At 43.4% G+C, this 21140-nt stretch overlaps 1 protein-coding gene across 1 annotated transcript in view; it reads right to left on the reverse strand.

The window, feature by feature from the left end:
* Positions 1-19947, reverse strand: part of LOC126425094 (X-ray repair cross-complementing protein 5) — a 187238-nt gene extending 167291 nt beyond the window's left edge. The window contains exon 1 of the mRNA XM_050088012.1: positions 19862-19947. Coding sequence (XP_049943969.1) covers positions 19862-19882 — 21 coding nt within the window. The 5' untranslated portion in view covers positions 19883-19947. The remainder of the gene's footprint in view (positions 1-19861) is intronic.
* Between the last annotated feature and the right edge of the window lie 1193 nt (positions 19948-21140).

Raw genomic sequence — 21140 nt, forward strand, 5'->3', positions numbered from 1 at the left:
GGGTTCACACCCATCGGAAAACTGCAGGGAGCATGAAGTGGGAGGACCAAGATAGTTTTGTATAAAGCAGGAGCCTCAGGAATTTTGTAGTTTCAATGATGAATGGAAGAGCAACAGGCCCAAGATGTAAAAATGGTGGGAGAAACCAGCTGTGCTGCCAGAAATTCATACAAATGTTTTTGTCAGTAGAAAAACGAAAGCCACTGTCGATGCTCCGTGAGTAAAGACGATCGAGACATTGCTGAAGACACCACTCAATGAGACAGGTTCATGAAAAGCAGCAGTAGATAGCAAAATGTCAACAAAAAGAGAGCCGGAGATGCCCGGCAGGAGACAGGCCATTGTAGGGTTAATGGCGACAGCAAAGACGACAGGACAGAACCCTGAGGCACACCATTTTCCTGGATAAAGGTGTCCGAGAAGGCAGACCCCATACGTACTTCGAAAACTCGTCTTTTAAAAATTCCTCAAGGAGATGGGGCAGTTGCCCCATGTGTAGAGAGTACAAACAATACTACTCCTCCAACAAATGTCGTAGGCTTTCTCCAAATTGAAAAACACAGCCAGTCTGGGATTTCCACAAAAAACCATTCATGACACGGGTAAACAAAGTGGGTGGTAGCCAGAAGGAAGGTGTTTGTCCTTACCGGGCTTAGGTATGGGTATGACAGTGGCTTCACGACAGTGGCTGGAAAACATGCCCTCTGCCCAGGTCCGGTTGTACGTATTAAGCAAAAAGTGCTTGCCCACAAGAGAAAGGTGCTGCAACATTTGAAAGTTAACAGTGTCTGGTCCAGGTCGGAGGATTGAAATGAAGTGAGAGCGTGATCTAGCTTCCTCACAGTGAAGGCAGCACAGTAACACTCACGATTCTGAGAAGAGAAGGGTATTGCTCGAGTCTTCTCTGCTCATTTCCAATAGAGGTAGGCAGCATGATAGTGGGAGGAGCTCAAAATTTCTGCAAAATGGCGACCCAAGGTGTTGGAAATAGCAATAGGGTACACAAGACATTGTCTGCTACTGTCAGGCCGAAAATTGGGGAATGGATCTTGCTCCCAGAGAACCGTCGGAGGTTGGTGCACACGATGGAAGAGGGGGGTGAAACTGTTAAAAGAACTAGTGAATGAAGTTCAGCTACCTTTTTGGTTATCCCGAAGAATGTGAATTGCGTCGCAGCAGGCTTCAGTCCACCAAAGGACTGGGACACAGCATGGTAAAGAGGAAGTGTGAGGAATGGAATGTTCTGCGACGGTAAGGATAATGTTTGTAAGAAATTCCACCTGGTCATCACAACTGCGGAAATCGTGTTCGTTTAAGGTCGCCAGGGAGGAGTAAAGTCTCCAGTCAGCCTTAGTGAGCCGCCATTTCGATGTGCATGGAGGTGGGGTAGGAGTCAGCAAATGGATAGCACACAGGAAATGGTCGCTCGAGTAGGTGTCAGAAAGAACGGACCGTTCAAGATGATGTGCAGGATGGGCAGTGAAGAAGGAAAGGTCCAAATGGGAATAGGTGTGTGACGAGTCTGAAAGCAACATGGGTGCTTCTGTGTTAAAGAAGAAAAGGTTAAGTTGATTAAGAATGGCAGCGAAGAAGGCACCTCTCGGATAGGTTCTGGAAGAGCCCCAAATGCGATGGTGCGCACTGAAGTCCCCAAGCAGCAGAAATCGGTGAGGAAGCTGTCCAATAAGCTGGAGGAAGTCGACTCTGGTGACATCGAATGACGGAGGGATGTAAATGGTACAAAGGGAAAAGGTCAAGTGAGGAAGGAAAAGGCAAACTGCAACAGCTTGAAGACAGGTAGTCAGGGAGATGGGTTGACTATGAATGTCATCCCATGTGAGCAGCATGACTCCCCCATGAGACGGAATGCCAACCTCGAGTGGAAGGTCAAAATGGACCAGGAAGAAATGCAAAAGCTCAAATAAGTCGTGAGGATGCGATTTTGTTTCCTGAAAGAGTACAAGTACAAGCTGTGATTCTGAAAGCAGTCATAAATCCTCTTTGTTGGATCAAAGGCTGCAAAAGTTCCATTGGAGGACAGTCATGATGAGGAAAATATGAAGGGGTGTCACCTCGGCAGCTGCCGAGTGCCAGTCTGCAAGAACTCGCTGCTACAGGGCACAGAGGCAAGAAGATCCTGCTCCATGAGGTCCACAGAAGTGTCGGCTTTCTTCTGCTGTCGACCAGAGGAATCCAGGTCAGAAGAAAGGTCGGTGGTGCACACTGGTGACACGGAGGCCGGCCGAGAGAATGTATCACATGGCGACACCATCAAAGAGGATCTTTGGGTCAGCGAAAGAGAAGACCATTTGTCTTTGTTGGACTTCTTCGAGCCTTTCCAGTTGGCAGAGGGAGACTCATGTGTTGATTGGTTGGAGGGATGTAGCAAGTCTTCAAGGGAGTCTTCCTTCTGTCCTTTCCGGCCTGCCGGTTGTGTAGCTGGTGACTTGCACAAATACTCTGAGAATCAACACTAATGAGGATAGTAGCAACTCACGGTAAAGATGATTGCTGAGTCACAGCCAGGCACGTAAAAAAGACAATAACATTCTCACAACTAAACTTCCACCATAGCCTTTGTCAGAAAACGAGAGCACACACATATTCAGAGAGTCACTCAGACACAACTAATGTATACATGATCACCACCTTTGGCTGTTGCATCAACAATCTCTGAGAATCAGATTCAAACAACCACTCCTCCTGCCTCTCGTCAGTAGCTGCTAGGCTAGTGGCAAGACGTGGTGGCAGCAAGTCGAAGGGACTGGTATAAAGGGCAGAAGCAGTAAGAATAAGGGAGTAGGGAAGTGACGCACATACTCAGTTGCACCCAGCCAGTGACGACACGACATCTCAGTAAACAAACGATTTCATCTACAGAGACAAACACGAGATTTTTTCCAGTGCTTTTTTCAAATTTCCCTGATACATTTGAAATTCCCTGATTTCTAGAACATGTGGCAACCCTGGAAACACACATTACTGATGTCCCATTATAATATTTATTTTATATTAATGATTAATAAAAATGATCTAAGCTGTATTATTACATATTTATTGTGTTATGACCAGATTTGTTCACTGAACATATTCAGGTTGCCTAGATGTGTAAAGTCATGACGCAAATGGGCAATTTGAAGATGTTCAATCAGTGAAACCAACTGCAACACGATAAATATGTAATAACACATATTATCATTAACACTGGTATCAGCTGTGGTGCTCAGCATGATCAAAGTTATTTATTTTACAGTTCTTTATGAATCAGATTTTGGCTTTTTAGGACATCTTCAGAAATCGTCTGAGGCTGACAGAATGCCAAAAGCCGGTTTATAACAGACTATAAAACAAATATTATTGTGGAAAATCAATGATGTGAATTTAAGCATTAAAATATCTATGTTCCCTCAAGTACTGATGGCATATTTCCATATAGACTGTGCAACTCTCCCTACGGTTCAGATTACAGTTTTATATTCTGCTACAAAAGTGTAACAGTATGACAAGGGATAGACAAGCAAACAAAAATCCCAAAATCCTTAAAAATGAAGTAAAAAAATACCCCATCAGACAAGGTGTCCATAATTTATAAGAATACCTGGGCTCCGGAAGGTAAATTCTGCATACTAATAGTATTTGTATTAAACAGATCCTGACTTTACCCACACATACAGAGCTGACAGTAATCTGTGTCCCATTACATGAATGTTTTGTTTGAAGTATTATATAAAAATAGCAGCTAAATAGTATAGGACGAGCAGTGGATATTTTCAAAATCGCTGTTTTTCCCCTGACAACAAATCTACAAGTAATTTCATAATTATCAATTTGAGCAGAGAGGCACTAGCCATAATTTGTTGTTAACATATTTTACAGACATAGGCAGCAGGGGATTACCAAAAGTTCTTGTTCTCTTATTTGCTTTAAGCCGTGGCATCTTCAAGATGGTGACACTCCTATTTCAAGCATTTTCAATATGGAGACCACGATATCTATCACTACACCCATGAACAAACACAAACAGGCCCTAACAAGTGGAATATTTAACACCAGCAATAAAGTGAAACTAATGGGGGAACCGCTCAAAGTAGGGGTTTTGGATGGTGTCAATCAACACACACAACAATAAGGATCATGACACCATTCCAAAATAAATATCAACCCAAAAATTATGCACACAAAATCCTCCACAAATCCTCAACAACCATCCCACCCCAAAACTGCAAAAAAACAACTATTGGTATCATACATTTTGACTGAACTAAACAGCTCCAATGAAGACAGTGATACTAGAAATCCACACACACACTGAAACTTTCACTTGGTCTATACGGCTCAAACATAGCCAGAGATACCACGAAACCACACACAAATCTAAAACCTGGTGCTGCAAATTTCAACTGACCTATATAGCTCAACCAAGATGCACAATACGACCAACTGCCACAAATCAACAACACCAGACCACACTCCATAAAACCAACAGATATAAGTAAATAAATACCCTCAAAAAATAATACCAAATTAATCAAACATAAATTACCTCAATGAACCGCAAACAAATCCACTACACTCTTACAAAAAGGAGAAAGGTCTTACCAACCACAGCTTCCCCCCCCTCCACTCTCTCTCTCTCTTCTCTCTCTCTCTCTCTCTCTCTCTCTCTCTCTCACACACACACACACACACACACACACACACACACACACACACACACACCTAAGCACCACTTACTGAACAACTGATGCCCATCCCATACATACATACATACACACATCAAAAAACGTTTTGCATCACCTCGGTTCCGAGAGTTCTGGAACCTGTGCAGAAATTTGCAATAGAGATCAACATCATTTCCGCCCTTTCTATTGATCATGAAAACCACACATTGCATGTTGTACCACCATACAGCGAGACCTTCAGAGGTGTTGGTACAGACTGCTGTACACACTGGTTCCTCTAATACCCAGTAGCACGTCCTCTTGCATTGATGCATGCCTGTGTTCGTCGTGGCATACTATCAACAAGTTCATCAAGGCACTGTCAGTCCAGATTGTCCCACTCCTCAATGGCGTAGATCCCTCAGAGTGGTTGGCAGGTCACATTGTCCATAAACAGCCCTTCTCAATCTATCCTAGGCATGTTCGATAGGGTTCATGTCTGGAAAACATGCTGGCCACTCTAGTCGAGTGATGTCATTATCCTGAAGGAAGTCATTCAAAAGGTGTGCAAAATGGGGATGCGAAATGTCATCCACGAAGATGAATGCCTAGCCAATATGTTGCCAATACAATTGCACTATTGATCGGAGGATGGCATTCACTTATAGCACAGCTGTCACGGTGCCTACCATGGCCACCAGCAGTGTGCATCAGCCCCACATAATCCCACCCAAAACAGCAGGGAACCTCCACCTTGCTTCACTTGTTTGAAAGTGTGTCTAAGAGTTCAATGTGACCGGGTTGCCTCCAAACACATCTCTGACAATTGTCGGAAGGCATATGTGACACTCATTGGTGCAGAGAATGTGATACCAATACTGAGCAGTCCAATTCAGCTTGTTGCTGGGCTCATCTGTACCGTGCTGCATGGTGTTGCAGTTGCAAAGATGGACCTCGCCATGGATGTTGGGAGTGAAACCGCGCATTATGCAGCCTATTGCACATAGTTTGAGTCATAACATGACGTCCTGTGGCTGCACGAAAAGCATTATTCAACATGGTGGTGTTGCTGTTAGGGTTCCTCTGAGCCATAATCCGTAGGTAGCAGTCACCCCCTGCAGTAGTAGCCCTCGGGTGGCCTGAGCGAGGCATGTCACCGACAGTTCCTGTCTCTCTGTATCTCCTCAATGTCCGAACAACATTGCCATGGTTCACCCCGAGACGCCTGGACACTTCCCTTGTTGAGAGCCCTTCTTGGCACAAAGTAATAATGCAGATGCAATCGAACTGCAGTATTGGTCATCTAGGCATTGTTGAACTACAGACAACATGCGCCGTGTACCTCCTTCCTGGTGGAATGACTGGAACTGATCGGCTGTCGGTCCCCCTCCGTCTAATAGGCACTGCTCGTGCATGGTTGTTTACATCTTTGGGTGACTTTAGTGACATCTCTGAACAGTCAAAGGGACTGTGTCTGTGATACAATATTCACAGTCAATGTCTATCTTCAAGAGTTCTCGGAACCGGGGTGATGCAAAACTTTATTTGTAGTGTGTACATTAATACTTGTTTCATAGATCATGAATGCGACATTTCCTACTGACATGGAATGTCTCACTTTAATATAAGTTTCTTTACACAAAATAATTAATTGTTTTTTTTCTTTTCTTTTCACAGTTACTACTTCATGTCTAAAAATTCATCTATTGAGGAGGAGTTGTCATTCAGAAATTCTTTTAATTTGTTTTTAAATGTTGGTTGGCCAACTGTTAGACTTTTAATATTATTTGGCAAATGACCAAAGATTTTTGTGGCAGCCTAATTCACCCCTTTCTGCGCCAAAGTCATATTTAACCCTGAATAGCGAATATCATCTTTTCTCCTAGTGTTGTGGCTATGCACTTCACTGTTATTTTTGAATTGGGATGGATTATTAATAACAAATTTCATTAGTGAATGTATGTATTGTGAAAGTACTGTGAATTTCCGGAGTTCCTTAAACAAATGTCTGCAAGGATATCTTGGGTGAGCTCCAGCTATTTTTCTGATTACACGCTTCTGTGCAATGAATACTTTTTTCTTAATGATGAATTACCCCAAAATATGATGCCATATGAAAGCAGTGAATGAAAATAGGCATAGTAGTTAATTTACTTACATGTTTATCATCAAAATTTGCAACAATCCTAATAACATAAACAGCTGAAGCTAACTGTTTCAGCAGATCATCGATGTGTTTCTCCCAATTCAATTTTTCATCAATGGATACAGCCAGAAATTTTGAAAATTCTTCCTTGGCAACAGACTTCTGTTCACAGTCTATATTTATCAATTGTGTTACGCCATTTACTGTACAGTATTGTATATACTGTGTTTTCTCAAAATTTAGTGAGAGTCCATTTGCAGAGAACCACTTAATTTTCTGAAAGACATTATTTACAGTTTCCTCAGCTGAATTTTGTTTGTTGGGTGTGGTTACTATATTTGTATCATCAGCTAAAAGAACTAGCTTTGCATCTTCATGAATACCGAGTGGCAAGTCATTAATATACACTATGTGACCAAAAGTATCTGGTCACCCCCAAAAACATACGTTTTTCATATTAGATACATTGTGCTGCCACCTACTGCCATGTACTCCATATCAGCAACCTCAGTAGTCATAAGACATTGTGAGAGAGCAGAAGGGGGCACTCCACGGAACTCATGGGCTCTGAACGTGGTCAGGTGATTGGGTGCCACTTGTGTCATACGTCTGTACGCGAGATTTCCACACTCCTAAACATCCCTAAGTCCACTGCTTCTGACATGATAGTGACTTGGAAACGTGAAGGGACACGTACAGCTCAAAAGCGTACAGGCTGACCTTGTCTGTTGACTGAATGGGACCACTAACAGCTGAAGAGGGTCGTAATGTGTAATAGGCAAGCATCTATCAAGACCATCACACAGGAATTCCAAACTGCATCAAGAATCACTGCAAGTACTATGACAGTTAGACAGGAGGTGAGAAAACTTGGATGGTCAAGCGGCTGCTTGTAAGTCACATATCACGCCGGTAAATGCCAAATGACACCTCGCTTGGTGTGAGGAGCATAAACATTGGATGATTGAACAGTGAAAAAACGTGTGGAGTGACGAATTATGATACACAATGTGGCGATTCGATGGAAGGGTGTGGGTATGGCAAATGCCTGGTGAACGTCATCTGCCAGCGTGTGTATTGCCAATAGTAAAATTCTGAGGCGGTGGTGCTATGGTGTAGTCGTGTTTTTCATGAAGGGGGCTTGCCCCCCTTGTTGTTTCATGTGGCGCTATCAGAGCACAGGCCTACATAAGTGTTTTAAGCACCTTCTTGCTTCCCACTGTTGAAAAGGAATTAGGGGATGGCGACTTCATCTTTCAACACAACTGAGCACCTGTTCATAATGCACGGCCTGTGGCAGAGTGGTTACATGACAATAACATCCCTGTTATGGACTGGCCTGCACATAGTCCTGACCTGAATCCTACAAAACACCTTTGGGATGTTTTGGAACACCGACTTTGTGCCAGGCCTCAATGACCGACATCAATACCTCTCCTCAGGGCAGCAATATGTGAAGAATGGGCCGCCATTTCCCAAGAAATCTTCCAGCACCTGATTGAACATATGCCTGTGAGAGTGGAAGCTTTCATCGAGGCTAAGGGTAGGCCAACACCTTATTGAATTCCGGCATTACTGGTGGAGGGCGCCACGAACTTGTAAGTCATTTTCAGGTAGGTGTCCGGATACTGCTGATCACATAGTGTATACTAAGAACAATAAGGGATCCAAGACAGATACCTGTGGGACACAATTCTTGATACCCCCCAGTTAGAGGACTCTTCTGATTTTTGCAGACTATAAGTACTGTTAATTTCAACCTTCTGCATTCTTCCAGTTAAGTATGAATTAAACCATTTGTGCAGTGTCCCACTCATACCACAATATTTAAGCTTATCTAGAAGAATTTCATGATTCACACAATCAAAAGCCTACGAGAGATCACAAAATATCTCAATGGGTGATGTCTGATTATTCAACTCATTTAATATTTGATCAGTGAAATCATATATTTGATCAGTGAAATCATACATGGCATTTTCTGTTGAAAACCCTTTCTAAAAACCAAACTGATATTTTATTAGTTCTTCACTTTTACAAATATGTGAGGCTACTCTTGAATACATTTAAGCTGTCAAAAGTGAGATTGGGCAGTAGTTGTTAGCATCAGACCTACCCTCTTTTTATGCAATGGTTTAACAACAGCATGTTTCAGCCTATCTCGAAAAATGCCCTGTTTCCATGAACTACTACATATGTGGCTGAGAATCCTTCTTATCTGCTGAGAACAAACTTTTAGTACGCTGTTGGAAATGCCATCAATTCCATGTGAGCTTTTACTTTTGAGTGAATTTATTATTTTCCTAATTTCAGTAGGAGAGGTGGTTTGAATGTCAATTTTATCAAATTTGCATAGGTGTTGCCTCTACCATATACTTCCTGCATTTTATAATGAATAATTGGATCCTATTTTCTCTACAACACTTAAAAAATGATTATTAAAAATATTTTCTATGTCTGACTTTATGTTAACAAACTTTTCATTGAGTTTGATAGAAATACAGTCTTCCTGTGTTCTAGGTTGCCCTGTTTCCCTTTTAACAATATTCCAAGTTCTTTTAATTTTATTATCAGATGTTCTAATTTCAGACATAATGCATGTACTTCTGGACTTTTTAATAGCTTTTCTTAATACAGCGCAGTAGTTTTCACAATGTTTCTCTGTTTCCGGATCATTAGTAAGCATAGCTATAAGATACATTTCCTTACAAGATATTTTTATCCCTTTAGTAATCCATGGTTTTTAGATGGTTTCTTACAATTATATATTCACTGTTTTCTTAGGGAAACTGTTTTGGAATATATCCACAAAGGTATCATAAAAATGGTTAAATTTTAAATTAGCATCAGGTTCCACGTACACCTCGTCCCGGTCGAACTGTTACAAGCTTCCCCAAAAATTTTCAATTGTTAAATCATTAAGTGAATGCTGTATTTTGGAGGACTGTATTACTGTATGGCGCTAAGTCATATACTGTATGGAACAAAAACTGAATCTAATCTAGCTGTGCATCATGATCAGACAGACCATTCTTAACAGGAAAAGTTTTTATTTGGTTAAATTTATTTTGGTCTATAAAGACATTATCTGTGTGCTGTTTTCCTGTAACATTCGTGTAGGAAAATCAGTAACTGATGTCAAATTGAAAGAACCAAGTAATACTTCAAGGTCAAGCTTTCCATTGGACTCTTCCAGAAAATCTACGTTGAAATCCCCACAAACAATAATTTACTTCCTTCTGTCTGACAGACAGCACAACAAAGAATCCACATTTTTCAAAACTAGCTGAAAATTTCCCATTATTTAGTTTAAGCTCACACATAAATGCTTCTATATGTTGCTGTACACAAATCTTTTTAGTTTCCATATTTTTCACACTATGACAGCTTTTTAACACATATGGCAACTCCTCTCTCCATAGTGTCTCTACTTCCATGTGCTGAAAGTTTATATCCCCGACAAAATTCTAACATAAAACAGAAAAAAAACCTGCCCATATCCGTATCCACACTCACTCAGAACTTCAGAACAAATAAAAACACAGGAAAATGAACCAAATTCCCCCCCCCCCCCCCTCAAAGAAAAACCCTCTTCCTACCACATACCACCTCCTCCAAATTCAACCAACCACCTTCAACTTATACATTTTACCACCTTCAGCCCATACATTTTACCCACAAGTTTCAAAAAACATTGAAATGAACAGTAATATTCCAGCACAACAACAATCATCAAGATGAGTTTGTACAGTTGATGGGCTGCTCTCCCCCTCTCCCTCTAACACAGACGACAGGTCCTCAATTACCCTCTACAATACTCGTGCAACATCCCCCCCCCCCCCCCAACTGAATAATCCTTAAACTCTGTACCATGATTTACAGTTAAATGATAAAACTCCCTTCACCCCAAGAGAAAATCTATTACATGTCAAGTGGACTCCTCTGCAATATACTCATTTATTAACACAACCACAACCCCTTTAGTACATAAGCCCACCCTCCGAGAAAACACATCACCCTCATAAACAACTGACCCCTGCACTCATGTTCCCACAGGATGGCATCTCTCTCCTTCCCAAACTGAGATTTCTTAATTTCTACAACTATCCCCAGACTCTCACCCCCCCCCCCCCCCCCAAAAAAAAAAAAAAAAAAAAACCCTCTTATCTTTAATAAACTCAGTACCCACCTCATGACAAAACATATATCAGTGCAACACACATCTATCACTCACACCAGTCTCATACACACAAAACCATATAGTATAACAATCATACCAACAGTAGATCAACAACACAATATGTTGGAAGGTCAGCCCAGATTGCTTGAACCACTACCCTCTACTAATTTGTCTCCAAACATTATCCTCATGATGCCTCCATAGGAATATTAGTTCCTGATAGGGAAAGAGGAACTCCAGTTAACTTTGTGGCGTCGACAGTTCATATCGACCACGGAACTTAATATCTCTGAGCTCTAAGTGCTCTGTCGAACCTCCATCTTAACTTTACTTTAGTTAGTTCTTTGTTATACTTCATTCTGTACGGACGCAGTGTCAAGTGTAAATATATACGAGCTATGAGATATATGGGAAATGGGAATTAAGTTTTCTATATCCTGATTAGCGATCCCGTTCCCATAGTGGTTACACCGCAGTTCGTTCAAGTTTCGCGTCTTCCGCGTCAGTTTTTATGCAACAGGTTATATGCACTACACCACGACCACGCCAAACAATTCCTTGTTCGAAGATGTGGAAGCACAACTCCGCTCACCGAGTTTCGTCATTTCTTTGGCAACGGCATATTCATCATTTATGGACAGTGATTCGCGCTCTCAACCAATGCCGTGTGCTAACCTCATTAATTTTCGATGGTTGACAACTACGCCGCTAGAGCGAACAATGGACTCAGGCTTTGCGTCACCAGATTATGACCATCCGACAGTGAAATGTGAACTGAACAATATTTCAAATTGTGTCTCTTCTAATCGAGTGTTTCAAGAACAAAGTGATCTCCATTAGAACATGTATTTAGCCACCCACCGGCACGCTACATCAGTTACTGTCGGGCCGTGTGCAACGCCGCCATTACTACAAACCGTGCCGGATCCGTCCCGCACACGTGGCATTCCAGTTGTGTCTAATTTACACGCACAATTCAGTGTTTCGCGTAACATGGACCCCTTACCTTGCCTCAGTGGCCCACCACACGCACACCAGGCATGTTGTGCATCAGATAGTTTCCACGCGGGAGGCATTCTCAACCCCCCCTGCCACCCCTCAGTTGCGGGGGTCCCCATTTCCGGTTTCTCAACCGCCTGCCACTCTCACAGTGCCGCCTGTGTCTGCCACACTGGTCTCTCGCCCTGTTCTGGAAGCGGGTCATCCCATCCACCATTCACCACTCACAGTCCAGTTTCCGGGCTCCCCTCATGTGCCATCCATCCGCCCGTTACCACGGTACAGTCCGTGCCTACCGCGCCGTATTTTCGTGACACACAGTCAACTATGCCAGCTGCTGCTACTACAGATTCGCTTGCCTGGTTTAAATCTGGGCCTACCACGCTGGCCTCTGACTTAATCTCAGTTCAGTCGCTACCCCAGGAGACACCGAAGCCGCCGTCGTCACCCCCTCCTGGCCGCCGCCCTTATACGAGGACAACCCAACATTGTGGTTCGCGCTCGTCGAGCAACTGCTCGAGTTACATAATGTGTCTGACGACCACTCAAAGTTTCTCTGTCTCGTCACACACCTCCACGACTACACTGATTTGATTTGTGACCTGGTCCTTTTGCCGCCGCTTGCAACAAAATACGAATTTGCAAAGAAGACTATAATGGACTGACTTGCCTGCTCGCCAAAAGAGTTAATAATCAAGATTCTCTATGAGGAGCACCTGGGGGAACGCACCCCCTCACAACTCTGGCGCCGCCTTCAATTGCTCGTCAACGAGCATACCGTACCTGACGCCACGCTATGGACTGTGTGGTCTGCCAAACTACCTACCGATCTACAGATCCATCTGTTACCACACTTGTTCGAGCGCATTGGCTCCCGCCTACGCATCGCTGACCAGTTGTATTTGCTGCTGCGGTAACATCAGCCAGTTCATTCCACACCGTTCGTCGGCACAGCACTCCAAGATCGCTCACACACTGGTCTATTTACCAGAACAAATCAATGAGGACAAGCCACCCCTGCTGTCGCAGTCTCCACCTCCTCCTCAACCTTTCTGCTGGTACCACAAAGTGTTCGGCGACGACGCCAAGAAGTGCAGGTTGCCACACCAACACCCAAACGCCAACCGCAGGAACTAAGAGACTCTGAGTCCTGTGCGGAACCTAACAGGCAACCTCTTACATTACACTCCGTTCACTCGAGCACCCGGCCAAGTGGTCGTCTCTATGTGACTGACATTGCGTCAGGTCTAGCTTTTCTGGCCGACACTGGTGCTGACGTTTCGATCATACCTAATTCGATGGCTCCACCCGCTTCTTCACAGACGAAGTCACTTCTATGAGGTGTCAATGCGTCGACGTAACCTACCTCAGGCTCAGTTAAGGTTACAGTGACCCCCATCTCCGTGCCGACATCGATGAACCGATCCTCGGTATGGATTTTTTGTCTCATTACGAACTGTCTCTGAATGTCGTACAGGGTTCAGTGCCCCACTATCCTAGGAACACTCACATATCGTGCACCCGCACCTATGTCCAATGCTCTGTTTCCACTGCAGTATACGATATCAAACGCGAGTGCTTTGCCCTCAGGGGTAACATTGTGACCTACGTTACCGGCCTACTGTCAGAATACGACTCGGCAACGCAGCTCCGCCAGGACAACAAGAAGCTGAAACAACGCATCGCATCCACTTACAAAAAAATGGTTCAAATGGCTCTGAGCACTATGGGACTCAACTTCTGAGGTCATGAGTCCCCTAGAACTTAGAACTACTTAAACCTAACTAACCTAAGGACATCACACACATCCATGCCCGAGCAGGATTCGAACCTGCGACCACAGCGGTCATCCACTTACAGCAAGCTCATCGCGACTCATACCTTGCTTCTGCAACTGCAGTCCATGGCATCGCCACCTAAACAAGATTGCTCGGCCAAGCCTAGCCCGAACTCTCACCAGGTTAGTCCACAAACTTTACTTGCGTGTGACGTTCCAACACCCCGTCGCGCTCGCCTCATCCAGTGCTGTATGTTTAAACAGTGCTGCTAATGACAGTCATGCATGCGTTGCGACCACGCCCACCTCTTGGACAGCTACCACATGTGTTGATAAACATTCCCCCTCTCTCACTCACCGGCCACATGACCCAGCGGCCATTGTGGCCCCGCGTGTGACGCCAGCGCTGCTCTCACCCGTGCCGGTTGTCTAGTGAAAGGTTAACCGCGGGCAGTCGCCGCCCATTCCCCTCCATTCGGCTCTGCACACGCACCCATCCCTTCCAAACAAGTGCATGCCACGCTCCCGTAAGAGACATGTGACTTTCGTGCTACCTTTCCCCACTTGCGCTAATGGCTATGCCTCGCCACGCCCTACTCATCCAAAGACTTGGCGCCAGGATGTTAACCAATCTCATGTGCAGTTCTCAATTTCTTCTGTCACTGATGGAATGACACACAAGATAGTAACCACTGCCGGCCCTCCTATTAGCCATAAGGTCCAACACCTCAACCCTATCAAGTTGCGGGTGGCCCGGCAGCAGATTAATGAACTTTTGGCGGCAGGTGTTCTGCAACCTTCAGAGAGCAACTGGTCTTCACAAATCCATCTCGCCCCCAAACACGAAGGATTTTTTTGAATGTGCGGTGATTACAGCCACTTAAACGCTCGTACCGTCATGGACAATTACCCAGTGCCGACCATCAATGACTTCACTCATATGTTATCTAGCGCCACAATTTTCAGTGTTATTGACTGTAAACGCGCCTACCATCAGATTCCCGTGGCGCCAGAAGACAGCTATTATCACGCCGCTCGGTTTATTCCAATACCACTACATGCTGTTCGGCCTAAAGCATGCGGTGCAAACGTGGCAACGTTTCCTTGGCTCTATCTTGCGACAGTTCGACTTTTGCTTTGCTTATCTGGACGACATTCTCATTTTCAGCAGCTCAGTGGAGGAACATAAAAATCATCTGTCTACGGTCCTCCAGACCTGGAACTCCAACGGTGTCGAGGTCAACAAAGGCAAGTTTCAGTTGCGCCCGGCATCAGTCCCCTTCCTAGGTTACACCGTCTCCGCTAACGGAATATAGCCTCTGAAATCTCGTGTGCAGGCTATCACGTCTCTGCTGCCCCCGGCTACTTATAAAGAGCTACGCTGCTTCCTCGGCACCATCAATTACTATCATCACCATCTGCCTTCCACTGCTGCTGTTTAGGCACCCCTGATGGACGTGCTATCAGGCAAACAAACTTCCAGTATAAAACCCGTCTCTTGGACTGCTCCGATGCTACAGACCTTCAAGGATCTGAAGACTTCTTTTGGTCATGCTGTGACACTCGCCCACCCCGACCCCTCAGCCGAGTTATTCATCACTATGGACGCCAGCGACATTGCAGTGGGGGCAGTGTTGCAACAACGCAAGGGCAACATTGTTTCTCCCCTTCATTTCTGCTCCAAGAAGCTATCTACGGCTCAGAGAAAATATTCTGCATTCGATAGAGAGCTCCTTGCTGTTGTCCTCACCGATCACAGACCACTGGTAGAAGCATTCTGCAACCCATCTGAGGAACCACCCCTCGACATTACCACCACTTTGACCTGGTTTCTCAATTCACAACCGACGTCTGTTACATCAAGGGTGCAGATAACGTCGCTGCAGATTTCTTCTCGTGGATCAGTGCTGTTTCCCGCTTTGTTGATCTTTCCGATCTGGCCTCTGTCCAACATAAGCACGCATTTTCAACAAACGCGTTTGCACCCGCCCATCAGTCACTCACCACCCGAGACTTATGTTCCCGCCGCACTCTACGACTGCTCCCACATCATGTTGCATGATGATGCAGTTAGGCAGCCTCTTCAACCTCCTTATCTTGGCCCCTACAAGGTCCTGTGGCGGGAGGACACGACTTTTGATATCATGATTAAAGACCGCACACAGACAGTTTCTCTGCATCGCCTGAAACCGGCTTTCGTCGACCCTGATGGTCTCCTACCGCCGCAGTCGGACTCTGCAGATGATCCATCCTTGATCGAGAACAAAGATGTGCTCCCATCAACCTCACCACACACCTCTTCTGCCGCAGACTGTTCATCACCGTTCTCTAGTTTCCCAACCTCACCCCGTTTCACCCTGCACAGGTTTCGCACCCTCACCTCCAATGTCGGAGACACACACACCTACTACCAGTTTGTCCTGCAGCTTGTCGCCACACCGAGTGAACGATGTTTCTATAGTGACATTCGACGACCAAGTGCTCATTCTTTTGACAGATACCAAGGTCCCGCCATTGGACGGTCCCTTACACGTCAACATTGCACACAACCTCACACTCCCAGACGAGTGTGAATGAGCATTTCTACATGCTTTCATTTCTACAGACGGCTCGATCCACTTAAGAGCCACACACGCCTCCACCACGTCGTCGACTGTCCCACCCGCTTACTCCCGGGTTGGCCGCCGTCTCATCTGGCCACAGTGGCTGACTGACTAAGCAGCGCTCTGCCTGCACAACCCACCTCGTTTGAAATGGAAGTACCTGTGGTGTGCCTGCCTATGCGTACGATTTCCACCGATGATGCCCACACGCCCTCACCCTCGGACATCTGTAGTACTCCGTACTGTGAACTGTAAGTGCTCTGTCGAGCCACCATCTTAACTTTACTTTAGTCAGTTCTTTGTTATGCTTCATTCTGTACAGATGCAGTGTCAAGTATATATGAGCTACAACATACATGGGACTTAAGTTTTCTATATCCCGATTACCGATCCCATTTCCATAACTTCATCAACACATCACATTGGTGGTACCTAACATACTTGGCAATCAGCAAAACAGCTGTAAAAACTTTATGACAGCTGCCACTAATGACTGATTATTAAATTTCACAATCAGATCCATACACAGAAATGAACAAGAAACACACAAAATTAAATTAAACAAACAAATAAATTTCAAATGGCAAACTAAAAACCTGAAAACAAATTGGTACCCAATATCTACTGAAATTAAAATTACTAACTGCTAAATCAACACAGACCTCCAAAATCATGGTGTGCTACATTGAAAAACTCCAATATGGCACTAATATTACTCACAAATGAATTAGAAAAATGAATTTCCAACACTAGAGCACGGCACGGTTTCCTTCAAAACACCCTCTAGAAACATGATCCACATTAAACACACTGCACCTCAATGATACGACGAGACACAACACAGATATGCCACAGATCAAAGCTGATGGGTGGAATTGCAGTTATTGGCTGAGATGGCAGCAGACTTCTGACTATTAGTATATAATTTGACTCATTCCACATCCCAAAAGCTCTCCATGACAGTAGTTTTGGAATACAATATGTGCATGAATGAATGAATGTAGTTAAGCCTTAATCTTGATCCACAATTTCTACCCCAACATCCTGCCATTCAGAGTAGGCTACCCATTTTCTTTTTCTTTTGCATGATTCTATGATTTGTGATACAGTCAATTGTCATACTTTTGTGAACAACTCAGAAATATCACCTTATGTTAGCACACAGAGGTCCAGCAGAACAAAAAGCAAGGAATTTTGATATCGAAGAAGATTCTGTACTTCAGCATGCCTACATTTCCTTTACGACTAACTGAAAAACTAAAAAATCATTTGCAAAATTAGCTAACGAGAACAAGGCATTACTATGGACTGCATAAGTAAAGTGTTTCCACAGCATGTTAGCATTTTTAGTACAGGCTGCTGGGAACAGAGAGGAGTGAACCTCGTTCACTCATATGATGCTGCGGACAGAAGAACTCTGATCTCCCAATACAGTAGACATAATTAATCTGTGTACTGCACTCTTATGCAAGCAAAAAGTGAAAAAACTGAAATAATAAAAAATTTAATTGTTACGCATAAGTGAAACAAATTGAAATATCCTTAGTGAAATGTTCAGTAACGAGACTCACTGCTGAAAATTATGTGCTAGTGAAACGAAACTGACAATTCAATGATGGTTGCCACAAAGCTACAATACACAGTATTGTTTGACAGATAATATTGGCACAATTCTGAAATACTGACCCAAAGTCATCCAAATTATGCTGATTCCTTGGTCACCCAGCAATTTCCAATGTACGTGTCATGTAACAAATTGTATTTTTAGAAACATTTCAATGATATGAATGCTCATTTAAACACGGTAAATACAAGCATCAATTGGTAACTGTAAGATCATTCAGTAAGGCTCTTGAGACATAACTCTGTTGGAATTTGTAAGATAACCAGGAAGATTTAAAATGGCATAAACAATCAAAAAATATGCACAGAGTAAACTGAATGCTGGTACCATTAATTATGTTGACCAAATGCTTTCTTGACACAAATATACACGCAACAGAGTAACATAATACACACAATACATTCATTCTTATGGCACAGAAAACAGCTGGAGTTGAATATGAATCATCTACACACCACACTACCACGAAATAAACCACTGCAAACAGGAAACGTGTTCTTTAACCAGTTACCTCATCACTTCAAGGTGATAAAACATAATTCCTAAATATGTTTACTTGCTGAAGGTCTCCACTATATCATAAATGCATGTCATAAAGAACAGACACCACCTATGTATATAATTAAGGCGAGATGGCCAATAATCTCTTCAGTGCAGATGCACACCAGGTTCGAACTCTTATGGGAATTGGTGAAATGCTACAGTAATGGGGATAACGGACAAGGAGCACTACATTGGTCATGTGTAGATAAGCTGAGAACTAGAGTCTAACAAGAGGCATGCTACAGTGGTCTGTGCAATTGCGATGACCACCGTGTCTGGATGGCTTAGTGGTCAGAGCATGTGCCTAGTGACCAGGACATCTAGGTTTGAATCCTGGTTCGGCACAAATTTTCAACTTATTCCATTGATTTGAATCGATGCTCACTCGGAAACAATGTCTGTAATTCCTTTATGTCGTAATTCGTAATGCCTGCTGAATCAAAATGTTGTCTGTTTTTTTTGGACATCGTTTGGAAATGTCCAAAAGAACAGACACCACATATATTCAATTAAGGAGAGAGCGCCCAATGATCTCTTCCATGTGGATGCAAACCTGGCACGAACTCTTGTGGGAATCAGCAAAATGCCACGAGCACTGAGCAAAGGGCACTACATTAGTAGTGTGTGCAGATGCTGAGAATTTGGGCTTGATGGGAGGCGTGCTAGGGTGCTCTGTGCAATTGCGATGACCGCTGTGTCCAGATGGATAAGTGGTTAGAGCATCTGTTTAGTAAGCAGGAGATCCAGGTTCGAGTGCTGTTCTGACACAAATTTTCAACCTTCTCCATTAATTTAAATCAATACCTACTCACAGCCAACTCTATATCTGCTCTGCGTCTGTGTTATAACTGCTGACTTGTGAATAATTAAAGGGAGGCTGCAAATAGTAACAAATAAAAAGTTGTGTATCATGTGATTATTACGCGAAAAAGTGAGTATAGAACTGGTGTAACCTATCACTTTTTCTTTCTTTTCCGGTGCAAGTTGCATTCGTGAATGATTAATGACGAAATTAAGTTTTACTTCTTTCTTTCTTGATTTTTATCACTTTCTACATTATCAACGAGGGGAATATAAAACTTGTTAACATACATTGTGAAAGACAAGTCGCTTTCAGTGTGCCACTGATATTCAAGTTTATATCAATGAAATGGAACAATTCCATAATACACTCGATAACTATTTCTGACAGTAATATACACCGAAAAACTTGTGCATCGATCAACGTGAAATCGTCGTACTATTTGTACAACACAGTTTATGTACGTTATATGTTTCAGAAAACTGTTATGTTTGAAAAAAATTATTATTTTATAATTGTTCCGTACCACTTTCGCTGCGCGCGGCATAATAACAACACTTCCATACACTACAAAACAAACGATGACGTTTCCCGCCGCCGAACAACAACAAACCAAAGTTAATAGAATACGCTGCATACCATAGATCTTTGTGGATTTTTTTTAATCATAGAAAAAAAGTTGAAAGAATGGTGATTTTTTTTAGGGTTAATGATGCATTAGCAATAATTGTTTTACTGCTATTGGAAAATTTGAATTTACACGCCCATTGTTATTATATGACCCGTTCAGCATCTTAATTATTCCTGATTGTTATCTATGTGTATTTGTGGGAAGATGGTTGTTGTATGACGAAATAGCTTGAAATCAATAAACAACAGCTCCCTAATTTGCCAGGTCTATGGGCACCTGTGGTCGAATTTCTTCATTTTCGATAGCTACCGCTATTGGCTAGATAACTGGAAAAATATTGTTTTAAAATATGCACGATAGAACGCTCTCCCACATATTGATTGCATTATGACTGTGGATTAAACAGCTGTATCATAGATGCACAAAATTTGCTGTATGCGGATGCTTTTTAGCAATTTGAAAAGGCGTGCAGTTCAACTTATTTCCATGATTCGTAGTTTGATGGTCGTTTTCTTACTGTAGCGCGTATTGTTCTGGTGTCTTTTGTTCGCCTATGTGCAGGAATAGGGCAACAAATTCATTGAAATACCTTGGCTGCAGGAACAAGAAACTAAACTACACCCGAACAGGCCGTGAAGGCCCAACGGTCCTGACCGGGTGCTATGTCATCCTCAGCCACAGGCGTCAGTGTATGTGGGTATGGAAGGGTGTATGATCAGCACACCACTCACTCTCCCTGCTGTATGTCAGTTTACGAGACGGGAGCCGCTACGTCTAAATGAAGTAGCATCTCAGTTTGCGTAACAAGGGCTGAGTGCACCCCGCTTGCCAACAGCGCTCGGCAGACCGAATAGTCACCCATCCAAGTGCGAGCCAAAACTGACAGCGCTTAACTTCGGTGATCTTACGGGAACCGGTGTTATCACTGCGGCAAGGCCATTGGCTGTCTGTAGTAATACGGCAAGAAGTGTACAGAAATATTGTTCATAGGCTGTTAAGAGTCAAGAAAAAAATAAATTTTGTTACTTGGTGTGACCACACAGTTATTGTAATAGTTTTCATTGTAGTAACAACAAAGTGACAATTATTTTACTTTCATTTACTCAGGCACTGCTTTCTGTAGTTGGCATTTCACACAGAAAGTGTTGCGCTGTATATATCATCACAGTAAAAA

Source organism: Schistocerca serialis, chromosome 10 (assembly GCF_023864345.2).
Source record: "Schistocerca serialis cubense isolate TAMUIC-IGC-003099 chromosome 10, iqSchSeri2.2, whole genome shotgun sequence".
NCBI classification, from domain to species: domain Eukaryota; kingdom Metazoa; phylum Arthropoda; class Insecta; order Orthoptera; family Acrididae; genus Schistocerca; species Schistocerca serialis.